The sequence below is a fragment of the Sinocyclocheilus anshuiensis genome, unplaced genomic scaffold (genome assembly GCF_001515605.1).
Source record: "Sinocyclocheilus anshuiensis isolate Anshui unplaced genomic scaffold, SAMN03320099.WGS_v1.1 scaffold88, whole genome shotgun sequence".
Classification (NCBI taxonomy): Eukaryota; Metazoa; Chordata; class Actinopteri; order Cypriniformes; family Cyprinidae; genus Sinocyclocheilus; species Sinocyclocheilus anshuiensis.
In genome coordinates this window covers 893,134-913,796 of record NW_015555728.1, presented here as the reverse complement: position 1 = coordinate 913,796, position 20,663 = coordinate 893,134, and the positions used below count along the sequence as shown (strand labels likewise).

The window sequence follows — 20,663 nt, the reverse complement described above, 5'->3', positions numbered from 1 at the left end:
TCTCTCTCTCTTTTTTTAAAGGTGCATTCAGTTATTTATTTTAAAAATCAGTTTTAAATCAAGAACACTGACATCTGTAGCGTAATAAAAGCTTTATTTCGGGTAAAAATATAAACGTTTTATTTCGCGTCATGGGAGCAGACATATTCACGTGAGATCACATGACCATACTTTAAATTTCTCAAAGGGAATACATTAATCGTGGCTCACTACAATAATTGCAAAAATCTTACATTGAAGTCATACTGTATAGAATAAAATACCCATACGCACTCCAGATAGATGAAATATGAAACAAATATTGTTGTTTAGGCAGTGTATGATCACATAGTCCAACTCATTTGAAATGTATCATAATTCAGGGAACTCATGAGGCATAGGCCTAGATTGGCATGGCAGCCATGCATGATTAATAAACAACGGACAGCCATTGTCTTACCTCATGCAACACTTGAACCTGACAATGTGTGCAGAGAGTCTTCACAAATGCAAGGCATGTCTGTCCTTTCAGAGCAGGCTAGTTAAAAATAGAGCAATCTTGTGTAAAACCAGAATTAAACATTTCTGTGAGCATGCATGCACGCAGTAAGCAAAGGCTGCAGCTGATCTAAAGTCAGCTGGTGTTATTTAAAAAAAAAAAGAATATAAATAAAGTGAAAAAAGAAGTTTAGAAATGAATACAGAAAATAATAAATAAAATGTAAAATTCGAAAAATAAATTCAGGGCCAAATTTAATATGTTAAACACCCTTCAGCCATGAATGTATTTGTTCCCAGGAGGAGAGAAAGTAGAAATGCTTTTGCCAAAAGTATGCAATATGAATACTCTGGCTACACACCATCAAGTATGCAAGATGCAGGCAGTTTACGCAATTTTTGCAAGCAATTTATGTGAAGCTTTTTATGGCATTCATTTACCAGCATTGTGTTGAGCAATTTTTTCACCATGGTTCAGTGGATATGATAGCACATTATGATCATGTACTGTATCAGATTGAACAACTGGTTAATTAACAGAATTCGTTAAAAAAGATCATTGAAGAACAAACCGAGACAAGCAATGCTTCTGAAGTTCCCGTTCTACTTCATTCTTCTATACACACCAACCAAATGATGGCAACGACGAGACAACATACCTATCAATTCACATTCCTTAGACAAAAGATTGAATGTTTTAAAAAGATACAGCCAGTCATTGCTGTTTTTTGAATGCAGACCTGTCGGGACACGCATGAGCGCATGAACTGACCTAACACTGCCCAAACAGATCTTGACATGTTCTCTGCCTTTTACATTTTTCCAGTATTTCCTAACACCCATACTTGATCATATAAACCTCTAGTCTAAACTATAGCCTTCTTTTTTATTGGACTTGTACATGCACCTAATATATGGAATTTGTGATGTTCAAACATTTCTGCCTATCTGTTAGCGCAGCCGGGTATATTAATTTACTAGTTGCTCAATGTGATCTCCATATGTATTAAAGTATGATTTTCAAGATTTGCACAACTCAGCGAGATCACCTGGGTTTATTTCAAGTGTAACTAATTTGACAGCTTTAATTTATATTACAAATAATTGTTTTCACACCACTTAGTAAGCATATTAAAACCCAGTAATAATTCACAGAAAGATTATATTTCTTTTGCCTTCAATATGACCGATGACTAAAATGTTAAACCAAAAAAGAATGGGAAAATGTAAAAAAAAATAAAAAATACAACAACAACAAAACTAATAATTGATAATATGTACCTTTCCATATAGAACGTCTTTATTATATAAAGCACTATATGAATAAATATAACGACTTTAAAGTTGAATGATTTAATATTATAAAATGCATGCAATTTTACTGTAAAAAAGTAAAAAAAAATGTAGAAGTTACAAGCACAAATTACTTGATTATTTACAGAAGAAATTTATATTAAATTTAACAAGGCAATGCATATATTTGTGTAGTAAAAATAGGCATTTTCAGAATTCTCTGCATTGTTGCATTTCATATACTGTATGCATATGTATACTGTATTTCGGCTGGCATTCTTTTACTGAAATTTCAACTTTTTTTTTTTTTTTTTAACAATGCAGGTGCATGAAGACAGATACCAGGCAGGTCATGAGAACATGATGTCCAATCATATGGTTCTCAATTCATGAACAAATATTTAATACATTATTAAGGGAAGACAATAATTCACAAACCTGACAGATGACCACAATGCAGGTTTTCCATTAGCACTGTACTAGAGAGATAGACCTATCTAGATCTAGTTACAATCTCTATCTCACACATTGGAAACCTGATGACAGTCTGCAGCTTGTGTCGGCCATTCAAGCAAACTAATCCCACCTGAAACCTCATCCACTGAGGTTAATATTTAACAAGCGTTGAGAGTTTGGCTCCTCACAAAAACAAGCATCTTTCCAGTTTTTCTCTACTGTGTTTGCCAGTCAGGTCTTCCTACAGCTAACCGCAGTCAAGTGTCATCTTGAATCCAGGTAACCCCTCTGATTTACTGATTCCATATTTCTTTAATCTGATTTGTAAAGTGGTTAGTGATGATTTCACTGATTATGTTAATGTTTATCTGTCTGATTCACCAAACGTTATTCAATGCAAATTTTTCTGTCTGTTATAGCCAGAGGTAGCTTTTGTTTATATAGCGAAAAGAGTGTTCACACACCCTCACTGCTTAATCCTGTTTAACAAGTGGTAGCAAAATGCGTTTACACAAAAGGTTTGCACTTTTTAATATCAAATACACTGGGGGATGATTTTACTTTTCTAATCAATATATTCAGATGGATAGGGAACATATAGAGACAATTCCTAAAATTTGTTGTGGAAAAGCTATCATTTAAGTTGCATATAACTTATTGAACAGCATTGCTCAGTTTGCATGTTTGTGAGTGAAGGAATCCTGCTGGTGTCTTGTACAGCCACGTCTGAGTGTAACCTGCAAACAGTGTTTCAATGTATCATTGTGACGTGTGCTTTGTACCATTTCCAAACAAAACAGAGATACAAGCACTCTGGCATCATGTATGTCAATTCTGGAGCAGAAAATGTGTCCATGTCTTTGAACTTTATGGGCAGGAAGTTACGTAACCATACTGTTGCCCCAGCAGCAAAACAACGTAAGTAAATATCACATTCACACATGTGCCTACTCCTTCCGTTCATCTTGACTTTTGTGTCATCAGACTCTAGTGTATATATATATATATATATATATATATATATATACACACATATTTCCCAAGTACTCAGTTGTCTTTATCAATGTTCTGTTATCCCTGTTAATGGGGTGATTTTAATTGAAAATGTTATTAAATATTATTTTAATGAGAGGATTCATTTCCAAAACCACACCATGATGACTAAGAACATCTAATTTTCTTATATCAGGCTAAAACACAGTGTTTTCTTTCACTATTTCTAGGTGCCTGGGAGACCACTGACCTTTCTCGATATCAGGATGATCCAGTGGTCTCCACCCGAGTGGTACTTTCTCATCCCATCGTGTCATCAGAGGAAGTGCCAGGCAGTGTGCCTGATCTAAGAGAACAGGTTCAGTGGCGTAGACCATGTAACATCCATAATACACTCCTAGACCAGGATAAAGATAGAGGTGGGTTGAATGTTCCTGTCACCTCCCAGAATCTAAATATAACCTAAACTCTAAATATCGTTTAATATTTGCTTAACATTTAAACTAACACCTTTAACCTTAATGACATATGAATCTTAATGCTATGTACCTAAAATGACATGATATAATTAAAATGTTTTACCTAATTTTGTAAACTTAATTTTAAGACATTAAAAAGGCACATAAACCGTCTTGACATAAACCAAAAGAAAAAAACAATATTTAAATTTTTATTTTTTTGTCTTTTAAGCAAGCACATCTGGAACAAGCGTTTCAACATGATGTTTATGCCACAGAAAATGTTACAAGAAGAAACTGCATAAAAAGAAGTGAAAATAATCTGTGTTAAAGTACTTAAAGGCATAGTCTACCAAAAAAATGAAAATTCTGTCATCATTTACTCGAAACCTTCTTTTTTTGTGGAACGCAAAAGAAGATATTTTGAAGACTGCTGGTAGCCAAACAGTTTTGGGTCCCACTGACTTCAATAGTGGACAAAAAATACTATGCATGGAAGTCGATGGAACTCAAAACTGCTTGGTTACCAACATTCTTCAAAATATTTTCCTTTGTGTTCAACAGATAAATGAAAAGTCATACAGGTTTGGAATGACATGAGGGTGAGTAACTGATGACAGACATTTTTGGGTGGACAAACCCAAGGTATAAATACGGATGTGTTTTTGGCATGTACAGGCATGTTTAGGTAATTTAAAAGGTTTATTCAGTGCTGTTGTGGAAATATTATGATAGTTATGTAATTGTTTATTTAATAAAGTGCATACAATTACTTTGTGCTCGGCTCTCACTTAATTGCATATTTAATTAAACACCTTAATCGGTTAATTTTGTTTTAAATAAAGGAATAATTAATAATTAAAAACTAAAATAATGTGTATATATTATATATATTTATGTAATGTATATGTAAAACTGTAAAATTGTAATAAAAATAAATTAATATTTAAAATTAATTATAAAAATGTAAAAACAAATGATTTAATACATTTTTATATTTGAATGGTATTGTTTAATTGGATATGTGTGTGTATCTGATTATATAAGATAAATGACTCAGTTACCAGTCTAGCTAATTAACCCCTATTGTCTGGCATATACTAGACAAAAGGCTGTCACTGATCTATCCCCATGTAGAGGAAGTGCTTTGTAAAATAAGTTCCAGACTCCCCAACAGAGCCTGAAGAGTGAAGTGTCACTGTAACTGCATGTTAATATTTAAAGGTGCAGCTAAATGTGAGGTCTCATGGCTGAGGAAAGGTAGACTCAAATGGAATACGTTCAAACGCTGGATCGGCACAGACTGCCACCGCGGTCCAAAACGCAGTGGCAAAGGTAGGTCCCGCCAGTGAAGATTGGGCATACTTAAATTCCGATCGAAATTCATTCATTTCCATCCAATTTTAATCACAGCACCCAATGTGTCTTCTATGAGTGCAAGTGTAAGACATCCTGAATATGAGGCTCCAGTGGATGTCAAGATGTTTATCCCATATGACTCTGCCAAGCTATGCATAACCCAAGTATGTATATGTCTCTCCTTCATGGACTGTTGTGTACTCTGCATTGTTTCTTGTTATGTTTATGAATAGATTTATCCATCAGATGTAACCTAAGCCAGTGTGTTTTGGTCAAGGACACATTATTTTTGTTATCCAAGAGTTGCTTCTTGCACTAGTCACATGTCCGTCACTCCCTCTGTTGTCCTGGGGCCATAGGGTGGGGATGAGACGCCTCATCTGATGTCATGTGATTTTGGTTCTTCAAGGCCCATTCATGAGTCATGACCACACATTATTGAACAACCCAAAACCCAGAATTCATACAAGTTCTCAAAAAGACACATCTCAACAGGTTCCAGTACACACCTTGTGTAATTTTTGTTTCGTTTGCCCAATGCAGAACTGTTAGCATTAAAGAATGTACCCATTCAAGAAATTTAGTATGCAGGCAACTACAACAGTGTTTCCCAACTTTTTGACGTAGGTACCTTCATTAGTAAGGCTCAAGTACCTCTTCATCAACACAAAACCATAAATGTGTTACTTTAAAATTATACTAGACATTATTCGGTATTACAATTAAATTTATTAAAGTGGTCACAATGATTCACTTTTACACATAAACAATTGATATTGTGGCTTAAAAACACTCACTAAGTGGCTTTTTTCTTCAATAAAAGCTTTAATGGTGAACTATTTTAATATGAAGTTTTAACAGTTCTAGGGGACGATCATGTAAAAACTTAAAAAATAAAATGGCCACTTTGTATTTTAGTGGTCTATATGACTGTTACCATACCAACAGATAGCAGATGATATGATTGCAATGAAGAGCAGACATCAGGAGATGATTCAAGAACTGGAGGAGAACTTTCTCATTGCATCACGAGAGAATCAGGTGATAGGCTTGTTTACTGATCATTCAGTCAGACAAATAATAAGGTGATTTTGGTGATTGTATGCTTAATTTATGTGTGTGTAGGAAAAAACAGCTCTTAAAATGAGGACGTATTTCCAAAATAAGCTTAACACCCTGAAGAAAATCCTAGATATTTACCAGGAAAAAGTGGCCAGAAAAAATGCATACTGGGAGGAGAAGGTCAGGGTGAGTCACAAGCATAATTATATTGGTTTTACTTCCTTCATTTTCCAAATTCTCATTGGCTTGAACATAATAGATGTAATTATTAATTCAGGAATAAACTGAAACACATGATGTAATGTGTACAGTATAGCATTTTTATTATATGTCTATTTTCTTCATTATTGTGTCATATTGCTGTCATCTGGCTATTTTTACTGGGTAACATTTCATTTTTCTGGGATCAGACACTAGAAGATCTAAATGAAAAACTTAAGGGGGAACACAAAATACTTCAGGAGAGGAACCAAAAAGACTTGGCCTCATGGGATCAAGAAAAGGTATCAGATTGTGGTAACAAACATGCGTATATATATATATATATATATATATATATATATAGAGAGAGAGAGAGAGAGAGAGAGAGAGAGAGACTAAGAGACTAGCATCAGTGGAAACTTTTACAGAACAAGATGATGGAATTGTTCTCCTCCCGACTGGACCTCCTTCACAACCACCAGGCATCAAGTAAGAGCTGTATAATATTGTGCGCTGTTTACAGGATTAAAATGACAGATGCCAATGAAAGGTCAGAATAAGTTAAGAAAGATGTTTGAGTCTCTGTCTATTTAACAGCACTGCAGGAGCTGCATTTGGCCAGGGCAGAGATGGGGAAGGTCCAGGAGATGCTCGAGGCCTTTCAGGAGAAGAAAGAACCTGAAAACACATCTGAAGAAAAGGTAGGAAAATCAATAAAAACATCACTTCCAGCTCTGAAGAACATCTTCATTCCGAAAGATTCCCTGCAAAGAGTTAGAAAGCAAGACATGTTGTAGTATTTACCAGGCACTGATTTTTATTGATGTGAGGCAATGTATGATTTCTGTGAGACTAGACTGTTGCTCTAACTCTGCTCTGCCAACAGGACAGTAGTGACTCAGATGTACCACTAGATGGAGAACAAGCTCGTCTGGAGATTTTGAAGGAGAACCTCTTGAAGAGGGAGAGAGAGCTCTCAATGCTCATGGAAGGACAAGAGCGTGTGACAGAACCTGTTGAACTGTCAGCATATGCTCGCCTCCTCAGTGCTGTTATACAACAGGTTTGTAACATGTATTGAGTTTTGTTCCACAACATAAATTGCACACAGTGATACCTCAAACATGAACTGACACAGTCACACCCCAAAAATAAAACTGTGTGCTTTAAAATGAGAAATGCTACTTTTAACTTTAAAGTCTGGCCTACAAATTGATAATGACAGAACAAATCAGCTTTCTTGCATTGTTTACTCCAGGCTCATTATGTTTGTGCTGAGCTGACAGAGGCTAAACAACAGTTTGACCAAATGGCAGAAGACAACAAAAAAATTTACGCAAAGATTAAAGAAAGTCTTGACCAAATAGTGGAAGAGTCCTGCCAGAAGAGCCACGAGGAACAAGAGGATGCACAGCAGAAAATGTGGGATCATGGCATGGTTTCTTAAGATTTTAGAATATAGTTTAAAACTATCAAACTTTGAACATAAGCATCTGCTAACTGAATCATACATGATAATTCAGGGCACAGCCACAGGTGGGGGACGGATCACAGGCCAGATTACTCCATCATGAGGTCATACAGGTGGCTTTGGAGTGCATCAGAGCAGGGGCTAAACCAACTGTCATTGGTAAATATGATAAATTGATAACTGTGTAAGTGAATAGTATTCTCTTTTTGGATGTGTACAGCGGGTATAGAAAATAATCACCCCCATTTAAAATAATCACATTTTGTTGCTTTGCAGCCTGAAATGAAGACGGACACAATTTTTATCCAGCTGTATTTACTCAGTGCAACTTATAACATCCAAGTGAAATATATAACACCATGTCAGGAAAAATAAAAAAACAGAATCACTGAGTTGGAAAAAGGATCACCCCCCCAAAAAAATGACTTGTATAATCAATCAGGTGTAGCCAATCACCTTCTCAATGGCACACAAAGCCATTTAACTTTCAACTGTGATCAGCTTTGGTAATTCTGATTAGCTCAGCATGAAAAGAGCTTTCCTGGAGAATGTCAGCCCTTGGTAGTGAACCTGAAGCAAGCAATCAACTATGGGTGGCAAGACACTGTCAAAAGGTCTGCGGGATAAAGTTGTGGACAGGCACAAGTCAGGAGATGGATACAAAAAAAGGGTTGCAAGAAAAAAGCCACTCCTCAAGAAAGGCCACATGCAGTCAAGGTGCCAAAATGCATCATAAAATTGAATTATTTGGCTTCAACACCAAACGATTCACCAAAAAGTGAATGTCCTTGCAATGGCCTAGTCAGAGCCCAGACTTAAACCCCACTGAAAATCTGTGGAATGACGTGAAGACTGCAGTCCACAAACGGTCACTATCAAATTATTGTTATTATTATTATTTTTTTTTAAAGATTTATTTTTTGGCATTTTCGCCTCTATTACGATAGGACAGATCATAACTGACGGGAAAGGTTCTCGAGTCGGGACTCAAACTCAGGATATACAAACGGCGCTATATGCCAGCACGCTGCCCACAAGGCTATCGGCTCTGACTGGTTACTATCAAATTTAACTGAACTTGAGCAGTTCTGCAAAGAAGAGTGGGCAAATATTGCAAAATTAGTAGAGACAAATCCCAACAGACTAAAGGCTGTAATTAAAGCAAAAGGTGGTTCAACAAAATACTGACACAAGGGGTTGATCCTTTTTCCAACTCAATGATTCTGTTTTTTTTTTTGTTTTTTTTGACTTTTTGGTGTTTTATCTTTCATTTGGATGTTATAAGTTGCACTGAGTAAATACAGCTGGATAAAAGTAACTGTAACTGTGTCTGTCTTCATTTCAGGCTGCAAAGCAACAAAATGTGATTATTTTAAAGGGGGGTGATTCTTTTCTATACCCACTGTATATAGCAACTTCTTTCTGTGTGATTCCTAGAGACTGACACGACTGAGGCATGGACAGCAGAGCTCGATGAAAGAGTCAGAGTACGGCACACACACTTTTATTCTGCACTCATTCTCATTCCATACTGACATTACTCTCTCTTTTTAGAAATTTGAAGAGGATTTCCGAAAGAATGGATTCTTAAATTCTGAAACTGATAAAAGTGTGGGGCAGCAGTTGTTGTTACTGCAAGCTGAGGTGACGGCAGCTAAGAAAAATATATCTTTCAGTGTATAATCCAAACTAATATTAGGCTCTCAAAAATGTCATAGCGATTGAATTGCAGGGGATGAGATTTTATTTTTTGCCATTTATGGCCTCATATTACTTGTCTGTCTCTCTAGTTGAAGCAAATCAAAGATGAAAACAAGAAGATTATTGAAAACTACACAGCTGAAAGAACCTTGAGGAAGAAGTACTACAACATGGTGGAGGACATGAAAGGCACAGTATATCACAGTCATACAGTTTGACTAAAGACATAAAAATGTCTTTATATATAGGAATTGTTGCCAGATACAACATGAACTGGAATGTCCCTTTTGTGGGTATGTACTATTTATTCTGTGGCTTTGGGCCAAATATCTCCAAGACCCTTGACTGCTTTCCCAGACATTATTTTTTCCTATTTTAAAGTTGTATTCAAATCCAACAGTAATACAGATGAATGCCAAAAGACTGAAAACCAACTACAGGCATTTTTTTTTTTTGCCCATGTAAGTTTTTTAATGATTTGCAAGACTTCTTGATACGCACACAAGCATTCAAAATTTTGGGTTTTTAATGTTTTACAAAGCATTCTCTTATTCTCAACAAGGCTTCATTTACTTGATCAGAAATATAGAGAAAATGGTAATATTGTAAAATATTATTACCATATTATTATTACAGTAACTGTTTCTATTTTAATATATTTTAAAATGTAATTTATTCCTGTGATGACAAAGCTGAATTTTTAGCAGCCATTACTCCAGTCTTCAGTGTCACATTTTGATGCTGTTATTATCAATGTTGAAACGAGTGTACTTGATATTTTGTGGAAATGATAATACATATTTTTCAAGATTCTTTGATAAATAGAAAGTTAAAAACAACAACATTTATTTGAAATAAAATAATTTGTAACATAAATGTCTTTCCTGTCACTTTTGATCAATTTAATGCATCCTTGCTGAATAAAAGCAGTTATTTCTATAAAAAATGTATTAACTCCAAATTTTAAAAGATAGTGTACAATGAGGTGCAAATATCTGAGCTAACATTGAAAATCTGGGTTTATGTCTATACCTGGGAAAACTTTTTTTTTTTGCTTTTTTCAAGGTCTTGGCACAGAATAAATCAATAAATAGGCCTATACGATTCTGCACTACCTCCAAGTCAGTAATCAAATAGGCTGTCTCTGACTTTATGTTTGGTCTTGTACAGGTAAAATCAGAGTGTTCTGTCGAATAAGGCCATTGACTAATGCAGAGCAGGCAAAAAGATATCACACCATTGTCGCTTGTCTTGATGACTACTCTGTTATCCTGGAGACCCCTCGAGGACCTCGTGAGTTTCAGTTTGACAAGATCTTCAACCCAGAGTGCACGCAGGAGGAGGTCTTCACAGAGTCCAGTGGGTAAGTGTGATACCCAGACATACTTTACATTCATTTTGATGAAAAAGGAATTGAACTAAACATGGAAATTAAAGGAATAGCTCAATCAAAAGTTAAATTCTGTCATCACTGACTCACTCTCATGTTGCTCCAAACCTGTATGACCTTCTTCTGTGGAACACAAAAGGTGAATTTGTGAAGAATATCCTGGGTGCACTATTCAGTTTAATAAAAGTGAATGAGGACTGGGGCTGTCGAGTTCCAAAATTACAAAAAAGCACTATCAAATTATAATAATATTGGCCTATGTGACGTATCTGCTATATTCTTAGTTTTAGAGGTTTCATTTATAATAATTGTTTTTAAAAAGAGCGAAGATCTACATTATTTAGAATTTTTCAATTTTTCATTATTCAGTATTCCACAGAAGAAATCAACTGATATGGTTTGGAATGACATGAGAGTGAGTAAATGATAACAACATTTTATTCCTTTAAAATAAACAAAATGTGAGATTTGTGCAGATTTCCCAAAGATGAAGATGCTAAGAAACTCATTTTTCCTAGGCTAATCCAGTGTGCGATTGATGGATTTAACGTATGCATTTTTGCGTATGGCCATACGGGTTCAGGAAAAACCTTCACAATGGTTGGAGACAGAGATCGGAGGAACCCAGGAATCATTCCCAGAACATTCACCAAGATCTTTGAGATCATCCAGGATAATGAGTCTAAATTTGAGTTTAAGGTACACTTAGTATGTGTTTCTTGAGCTGTGCTGGTGTACAATAGTCTTTCAACTCCTTTCTTTTGTCCGTCCTCAGGTTTCAGCCTACATGCTGGAGCTGTACAACGAGCGCCTACAGGATCTCTTTGTGAGCCCCACTGAAGCTTTCAGCAAGCGAATCGAAATTAAGAGGGACAGAAAGGGGCTTGTGTTCATCCAGGGAGCAGAGACAAAAGAGGCAGCCAGCGCTGGCGAACTCTTTGCATTATTTGAGCAGGGCTGTGCAAACCGCCACATTGCGGCCACGAGTATGAGCTTAATGAAACTTTAAAAGACTTCAGTTAAATGGTTTGGATTAATTGCTTTAGTTACACTCAGTATGAGTGCATGGTGAGAACATGATGACCCGGCACTGATGCCAACTTCATAACAAAGAAGGAGGCCCTTGAGTTTAACATTACAGCTATCCATTGGAATTACGACAGTGATATATTCTACTCACTTAAGTGTAGGGGGCTCCAAAGTCACAAAAATACACGCAGTTGCTTTAATACAGTCTCTGTACATCATCCATGCATGCATCCATTAATTCATCTATCCTATATTGGATTAAACAAGTTTACACAAGCAATTTTTACTGTAAAATTCATTTTGAAATATTTTCATTTTTATTATATCTTTTTGTAGAGATGAACGTAGAGAGTTCCCGCTCTCACCTGCTCATTGGCATCATGATTGAGAGCCGGAATCTGACCAATGGGAGCGTGAGTTTCGGGAAGCTCAGTCTGGTGGACCTGGCAGGAAGTGAACGAGCAGCAAAAACTGGTGCCAAAGATGACCAGCTGAAGGTTGCTTGGAACAAATAAAATATAAGAGCTGATTTAAAGTGGCCCCAAAAAGTTTTGAACAATAATGAACAAAAAGTTATTTTTTCTGCTGTTACAGTGAACATGTAAAAAGGAATGTACTTGCATAAACAGACAAAGTTTGACCATCAGAAAGTATCCAAATGCTATTTGTTGTCTTGACTGTTGTTTAATAATTTAAATTGTTTTACTTTGAAAAGTGTTTCTGTTATTTTTCTACTTTGTTTAACATCCTTAATATTTTGTTAAGGCAAAGACATTTTTAAGAGTAACTTTAAGTACTTTAATTTTTATTCTCCCCCACTTTTAGTCCAGAATATTTTCACCCACAACTTTTGTCTTGGATTTTTTCTAACACCTCTCACAACAAACTGTCCCACATTGTGTATGTTTGTTTCCCCAGGAGGCAAACTCTATTAACAAATCTCTGAGTGCCCTTGGAGATGTCATTTCAGCTTTGTCAATGGAGCAGCCTCATGTGCCCTACCGTAACAACAAGCTGACCCAGCTCATGCAGGACTCACTGGGCGGCAATGCCAAGACCCTCATGTTCCTCAACATCTCTCCCTCTGACTGCAACCTGGACGAAACTCTCACCTCACTCATGTGAGAACCAAGTACCTCGCCTGTACCTTACATGCACAAACTCCTAAATAAATGGCAGCATGAGGCTGCTCATGCCACTGTCACTTTTGGCTTGCTCAGCTGGAATTTAAAAGACTACTAATATTCAGTAATATAATCAAGTTAACTGCACTGACATCAGATGAGAACAAAATTTGAGAGCAACACTTTGCAACATTGACACTGTTATTGAACTAAACTGAGCTGAATAATGACACTTTTGCCTTCTGAACTTTTGAACTATATTGAACTTTTCATATATAATTGATGAACTTTGTGAAATTTGCAGTTACTGAATTGATCTGAAACAACATTAAACTAAACCGAGCTGAATAATGATTTTGACAACATTTTCCTGTTTATTGTTAATGTGAAGCTGCTTTGAAACATTCTATAAATTGTATATAAAGTGCTATAAATAATTATGACGTGACTTGACTTGTTAATTGAGTCCTAAAGTCTTTTAAATATTCATTTTCTAACCAAGAAGTTGAAAATTAAGGTTGATTTTTTTTTAGAAGATTTTTGAATTTCACTTCATATCACTTTAAACCCTAAAAAGTTAGTAGAACTCAGAATATTGAGGAAATCAGTTACATAAGTTAATTATTTGCTCTCAACTTGAAATATTGAGCAAGCTAACCCATACAATTTTGGAGCATAAAGACTACTTAATACATTTTAAAACTTAAGTTTTCAGTTGTTATACAATGTACAGTATATACAGTCATACACACTTTAAAATAAGTTTATGTCTTACAGCTATGCAACTCGGGTGAAAGCCATCACCAACAATGCTCAGAGGAACGTAGACAGCAAGGAAATCGCTCAGCTGAAAGAGGTGTGTACATGATTCATCAGAATCACACCTTTTTATTGGTGAACACAGTCTTCTTTTATTTACATTGTCTTTTTACTTCACAGGTGATTTTAAAATTGAAATCAGGTCAGCCTGTGGAAGAAGACGTGTAAACTTCCATCATATAACTCTAAGGATATGGCTATTTTAAATTAGGACCGTTTCTACATATGCATGTTACATAATTTTATGACCATCTCTCATAACATTTAAACATAACATTTAATAAATAAATAAATAAAAACCTTAATCATCACAGTTATCTTTTATTTCAGTACATTTCAGTAATTGCAGCTGCAGTTATGACCCTTTTTGTGTATAATATTTTGCTTTTTTTGTATAATGAGTTTTCTTTGTACCCAGAATTCAGTGTGTGTCCCTTTTCATCCCTTATTTAAGTGTGCAGGTCAAATTAATGCCGATGGCAAAGGTGGGCCAGGCCATCGTGTGCAACCCAGTAAAGCAAATCCAGTGCCAGGATCCAGTGCTCATTTCCAGTTTTGGGGAGTAACTAGTTACATGTAACAGAATTACGTAATTTAACCCCTTAACTGTCACCCCCCATTTTTTAAAGTAGGCGTGAAAGTGCACTATCCAAACTTAAATTGTTGAAATTTATGAACACTTTGGAATACAGACCTAAGGTTGATCTCTTTGTAAAGAAGACAATCAACAGATTATTGCAAAAGTGATTTTCCCAAAAAATTAAAGTATCAAAAAGTTATAGACGTTTAAATTTACTGTAATGAAAATGCACTATACTTATTTTATTTTATATATAATAAATATTTTACATAACAGGTTTTACTCTGGTATAAAATTAAAGCCTTATGTCTAAATAAGTTATATTCCAAATTTGAAGTTGATATGAAAAAAACTGAGGTTCCTGTGAGATTTTATTTAGGGCGTTATACCACAAACAGCCACTGGGTGCCATCCAAACTCCATTGAATTTTATTTATGCATTTTTCTGTCACAAATGTCTAGATTTCTCTGTCAATATGAATTCTATCTCAAAAGCCAAATATGGAATCCTGAGACTCAGACCTTTCCAATGATATGTTTTTTGTCAAGATTATAAAAAGTTTTGATTCTAAAAGACCATAATGCATGTTGTAATATGATACTTGACACCGTCCGCTAAGGGGGAGGAGACCGCCAAAAAAGATTTTCAAGTACCATTTCCATGGTAACGCAATGTCCGATTTCGAAATGGTTTTCACAGGATGAATCTTGTGCTTCTAAGCTTTCAAATGATATATAATTTATGATGATTACTAAAAGATTTGATAGAGAAAAAGGACAACAACCAAAAAGAGCGCCAAGCGTCCCACAGGTGTGACGGTGACAGTTATTAATTACAAAATAAATGTAACTGTAATCTGTTTTAGTTACTGAGTAAAAAATGTGTAATTAAATTACAGTTACTTGTGAAAAGGGGGTTACATCTGAATATTTCGACACATACAGATTGGATTGATTTATTTCCCAAATTGCATTAACTGCTCTAAAATATGAGACACCAATGTTTCAGGAGTTTAGGTTCACAGAATAGGACACATGCTTATTTGATAACCGTTTTATTTCCTATTTGGATTTATGTATATGTTTTATTTTTTTAAGATTAACTGTTTTTTCCAGCATAGTTATATGCCAGTGTTTCCTGTCATAGCTATGCAAAGATTTGATTTCAAAAACAGTATCATAGCTATCAAACTATATCTTATGATTTTAAATCTCTATTTAACCTCAGAACGATCTCAAAGCAAAAAGAGCTGTTAAAGTCTGATTTTGTGGTGGCTGTGCTTTAAAATTAAATTTTTATAATCTTAATTCAAGTGATGAAGGATTTTGAGAAGTCTGACAGTAATCTGTGTTAAATACTACTGTAAGGTTAACCCTGCCTGGTTTAAATGTTTCAAAATTATTAACGGTTGAAAACATTTATTAGAAATGTAGAAAAGTAATCAAAAAGTAAATGTAATCAGTTATATTACTTTAATAAAGTAATTGAAATAGTTACACTACTTATATTTTAAATAGCGTAACTTGTAATCTGTAACTGTAAATTTGTAAATCTTTGTAATCTGTAAATTACACTTCCAAAGTTAAATTCCCAACGCTGCTCATTTTCTTTTCACACATTAACAGCATACGTTGGCCAAGTGTCTTCATAATTGGCCCTGGTTCCTCTGATCCCTTCGCTGAAGAAGACCATAAGAGAGCTGTAGGGATACTTAAAATTGATTTTTTTATTTTTTATTTAGCTTTAAAGTCAATTATATGCGCAATTACTGTATTTCAGTTGATTTAATGCACATACACTACCATTCAAACATTTGTGGTCAATGTTTTTTTTTTTTAAATAAGTCTCTTATGCTCACCAAGCCTGTATGAATTTGATTAAATGTTACAGTAAAAACAGTAGTATTGTGAAATGTTACAATTTCAAATAACTTTTCTAATTTAATATAGTTTAAAATGTCATTTATTCATGTGATGGCAATCCTGAATTTTCAGCAGTCATTACTTTAGTCTTCAGTGTCACATGATCCTTCATTATAATATGCTGATTTGGTGTTTATGAAACGTTTCTTAATGTTGAAAACGGTTACATTTATTTGAAATAGATTTTTTTCTAACAATGTAAAAAAATCTTCACTGTCCCTTTTGATCAGTCTAATGCATTCATGCTAAATAAAAATAATCAATTTCCATAATAAAAAAAAAAATCTTACTGACCCCAAATTTTTGAACGTTACTTCAAATCAATACCAGCTCATGCCTTATTGTAAGATACAAACAGATCTGAAACAGTCAGCTCTCTTCACAAATTTGAAAAATGAAACTGTCCTTTATTCTATTACATTCTGTGATGTTAAAAAAATAAGAAAGTTGACAGAGTTCAGTAACATGATAGAGACTTGACAACTTTACAGTATTATAAATATCATATGAGACTATAATATTATAGAGTACACTCTAAAAAATGCTGGGTTAAAACGGGACAAACCCAGACCCAGTGCTGGGTTATATTTAACCCAGCATTTTTAGAGTGTAGTATACGATATAATATAGTATTATATAATGTAATATATACAATATAATAACAATGTAATATACTATATTATATAGTATTATATAGATTATATTAAACTGGATTACAATGTTAATTATTATACAAATATTTGTTCATTAAAGCAAAATCATCACTGATTCTATCTCACAATAATTCAGTTTATTCCAACACAATGCAGCTTTTCAACAGGCAGAACGCTTCAAACCTTCAATGTCTCTGAAATAATTTGACATTAAATAATAAATAATTAAACTTTAAGGCCTTATTTGATACTTCAAATAACTGTGCTAAAAGTACAAACAGTAACTTAGATGCTTAGCTATCATGTATTATCACAAATATTGCAGGGACATGCTCAGAGTACACAATTATGTGCACTAGCAAATATTCAAGTAACAGTTAAGCTAAATACCATTTAAAACAGAGGTAGAGAAAAGACATGTGAAATGAAGACTGTAGTGGCTAATTAGCTTAGCAGTTCAGTGATGCCCGACATTAACTTTGTACTGCGACTTTAGCAATCATTCTGAGGTGCATTGTAGGTCCACTTGGTGTACATATAACATCTGAAATATAATAGCTTAGTTACGAGTTGAGATTTTTATTCGGAAGGGCCTGGGCTTCATGGTGAGGCCAAACATAGAGCTCAGGTCAAGCTCCTGCTCTGGAACATTCTCTATGTGTAGCCGGTGCAGCAGGGTGGTTAGGAACACAAACATCTCCAGACGGGCAAAGCTGTCACCGAGGCAATGGCGTACTCCAATGCCAAATATCATTACCTTCTCAGTGAGGTTTTTATTTAGATGGCCAGACAGTGTAAGGAAACGTTCAGGTTGGAAAGCCTCAGCATCACCCCAAATGTCCCTTTTTAGCAAATAAAGACAAAAATCTGGTATATATAGCTATAATATAGATATGATCTATCTATATTATTAAATAAAAAAATTTGTATAGACAGTACTGTATATATATAATTTTAATAAAAAATAATGACATACTAAATTACTAAATTACATGTACTGTTATATTATGAATGTTATATTAATATTCTAATATATATTATATATATAATAATGAGTTTTACAAATATAAAAAAGAATGTGACGGGCTACTTACATGTCATGATTGACTTGATATTGGTTGATGAACACACATGTGTCTTTGGGGATGAAGTCTCCATTCAGTGTAATGTTATCAGTTGTGCTAGATAACATGATGGAGGAAAAAGAGGAATGTGGGTATCTATTTGTCAATGCAGTCCTATGGTTATAGTCATACCATTAACATGAAGAGAGAAACATGGACTCACCAGTGAGGTATGGTGAAAGGCACATAGGATGCATGACGAAACACTTCATAAATGAAAGCTTCTGTGTACGGCATGTTTGATTTGTCTTTAAACTGTGGTAACCTGTTCATACCAACCTGGTTATCTAGGAAAGCACATACTGTACAACAAATAATAAAAGACCAGAACAGAAGATGAAGAAATACTATATGAAATTTAAACTGGATTTACTAGTATTATTTTGGATCTCATAAATTGTTTTAGCACTGGAAGATTTCTTTAAAAGTAAGAAAACTTCAACAAAATGCAGGATGCTCCCGTGACAGACCTCACTGGTTTCTAGATCAATTCCAGAGGCAGTCTGGCGTCAACATATTACTGTGACCAATAATGTGAGAACCAAATGGACTAAACTCTGAGGGAATGAAGGCCACTGTGTATAGAAATATGAGCTCACTTTGAGTGGATTAATTTATTTGCAAGATACCACCCACCCACTGCAAAAGAGACTTCATTTTTGGACAAGTACACACGCTTGTAAACTTTAGCTTGCAAACTGCAAATCTGATCTAATATACTTGATTTGAAAAGAAAGCATAAATACTGTAGTATGCAGTTCGTCTTAAATTTCTTTCAGAAGTCTCCGGTTGCAGTCACTTCTGAATAACTCTGTATTTCATTTAAACAAAATAATTTCCTGTTTATGGCAAGTTCCTGATTTTCCAAAAGACCAAAATAAAGAGAGGCCACATGAAGAAAACGTTTAGTTCTTTCACCGTCGGTTTTACATCTTTTAAGCTCTGTGTCCAAATCTGTGGATCGAATTGTGTATTATTTTTGGTTTTCTGTGTCTGTCTCACAACAAACCACAAATCACAGCTAATGCAGATCCAATTTCCCCAGGATACCGCAGCACAGCTAAAGAAAGGGACATGCATGATGGGAAATTGTTTCGTTTTTGTTTTTTTCCAGTAAACACAATGTTGTTTTGATTGGCCCTTTTGAGTCTTCACCTATCTCCTGGAGGATTTTAGCCTGGATGTCTGGAAACTTGATCAGGTATAAAAGGCTCCACTGCAAACCGGTTATGATAGTGTCAAAACCTATGAGGAAAAAATGCATTGGTTATGATCAAAATCTGTAAACAGCCTCAAGACACACGTCACAATTAGCAAGTAGGCAACCAAATCGGCAGAAGATGTGGTGTGTGGTGAAAAACCACAACGTTCTCAGGCTAAAAGAATGAAAATGTGCAATTCGATCTCCTCATGGGGGTTTGTTAAACACTCTTTAATGAACTAGAACTACCAAGATGCATAAACTGAAACAGGAATGAATAGAATGAGCCAAGAGCAGATAAAAAGCATACATTTGAAGCAAATTCTCAGAGGAACTCAAGGTCTGATTCTGGTAGATAGTCCGAAGTGCCTCCCTTGTGACAACAACACGGAGCCAGGAAAAACATCTGGTTCTGGATGTAAATGCATGTTTTTAACAAGCAAAGCTATTAGTGGAATAACATCTCATGGAGGAGGACTGCAGCCCTGGAAGGCATGTGATTATGTCTGGCAGTGTCTCAAAGTGCTATGAAACATGTCAACACAGTTTATGAATTATTACCTAATGTAACAATTTGCCTTGATGTTTCTAGATCCCTTCACACATGCTCATAATTCAGGAAATGTAGAGAGAAAAAACTTTTTTCTGTTCTATTTCTAAAAGTACAATGTTGTGCACATTCATTCTCTTGACTCTCACCGGCTCCGAAGATGTCAATGACACTGTGGATGATCTGTGAGTTGCTGAGCATGGCTGTTCCATCGTCCTCCTGCCTGTCCTCACACATTGCTATTAGGGCATCAGTGATGTCCCGGGTGCAGTTCTGTACAAAAACACTGAGAATGAGACTTACGAAATGTTTTAAATGTGAAAAATAAACTGTTTATTAAAAATAAACTGTAAACCTATACTCACCTTTGAATCACATCTACATCCATCTTTTTTCTGGCAATGTACTAATAGTTACTGGGTTACTGCCCACAGTATATAAAATACTAACATATCATATTGTTCAAAAGATCAGTGTCAATATGACATTGTTGTTGCTTTTTTAAAGAAAGAAATTAATACTTTTATTCAACAGTAAAGTACTTTTATAATGTTACAAAAATATTTTAAATATGTGTTTTTTTTAACTTTCTATTCATAAAAGAATAATGAAAATAATTTCTTTAAAAAAAACATTAAGAATTCATACCAACCCCAAACATTTTAACTGTAGTGTACATATATTATTAATTATATTATATTATACAAAAATATGCAGTATTTATAGTTACTTATAAATAGTTTATCTATAGTAAATCTATAACAAAAAATAACAGTTAATATATTTAAATATTAATATA

At 34.7% G+C, this 20,663-nt stretch overlaps 1 protein-coding gene and 1 pseudogene across 2 annotated transcripts; one reads left to right on the top strand and one right to left on the bottom strand.

Moving 5' to 3' along the window:
• Positions 1–2,388: 2,388 nt before the first annotated feature.
• LOC107672751 (kinesin-like calmodulin-binding protein homolog) lies at positions 2,389–14,057 on the top strand. Of its 2 annotated transcripts, none has more exons than XM_016466081.1 (23): positions 2,389–2,505; positions 3,027–3,144; positions 3,450–3,638; positions 4,908–5,012; positions 5,091–5,200; positions 5,985–6,077; positions 6,162–6,284; positions 6,509–6,601; positions 6,728–6,788; positions 6,897–7,000; positions 7,186–7,362; positions 7,558–7,721; positions 7,823–7,929; positions 9,208–9,257; positions 9,325–9,414; positions 9,561–9,660; positions 10,642–10,834; positions 11,380–11,560; positions 11,637–11,847; positions 12,227–12,387; positions 12,809–13,011; positions 13,792–13,870; positions 13,954–14,057. In XM_016466081.1, exons 2-23 carry the CDS (start codon positions 3,048–3,050, stop codon positions 13,999–14,001), a joined length of 2,739 nt encoding a protein of 912 aa, XP_016321567.1. In that variant the 5' UTR covers positions 2,389–2,505; positions 3,027–3,047; the 3' UTR covers positions 14,002–14,057. The 2 variants fall into 2 exon arrangements, with proteins under 2 accessions (XP_016321567.1, XP_016321566.1); XM_016466080.1 differs by having other exon boundaries at positions 4,902–5,012.
• Positions 14,058–17,548: 3,491 nt separating this feature from the next.
• LOC107672703 (cytochrome P450 1A1-like) overlaps positions 17,549–20,663 on the bottom strand; it is a 4,977-nt pseudogene continuing 1,862 nt past the window's right edge.

Bases quoted from the DNA above. Each gene is read 5' to 3' on its own strand.
- LOC107672751 (XM_016466080.1), top strand. From the start codon at position 3,048: ATGTATGTCAATTCTGGAGCAGAAAATGTGTCCATGTCTTTGAACTTT. The intron at 3,639-4,901 runs GTGGGTTGAATG...TAATATTTAAAG, and splicing joins AGACCAGGATAAAGATAGAG to GTGCAGCTAAATGTGAGGTC. The intron at 7,722-7,822 runs GTGGGATCATGG...ATGATAATTCAG, and splicing joins GAGGATGCACAGCAGAAAAT to GGCACAGCCACAGGTGGGGG.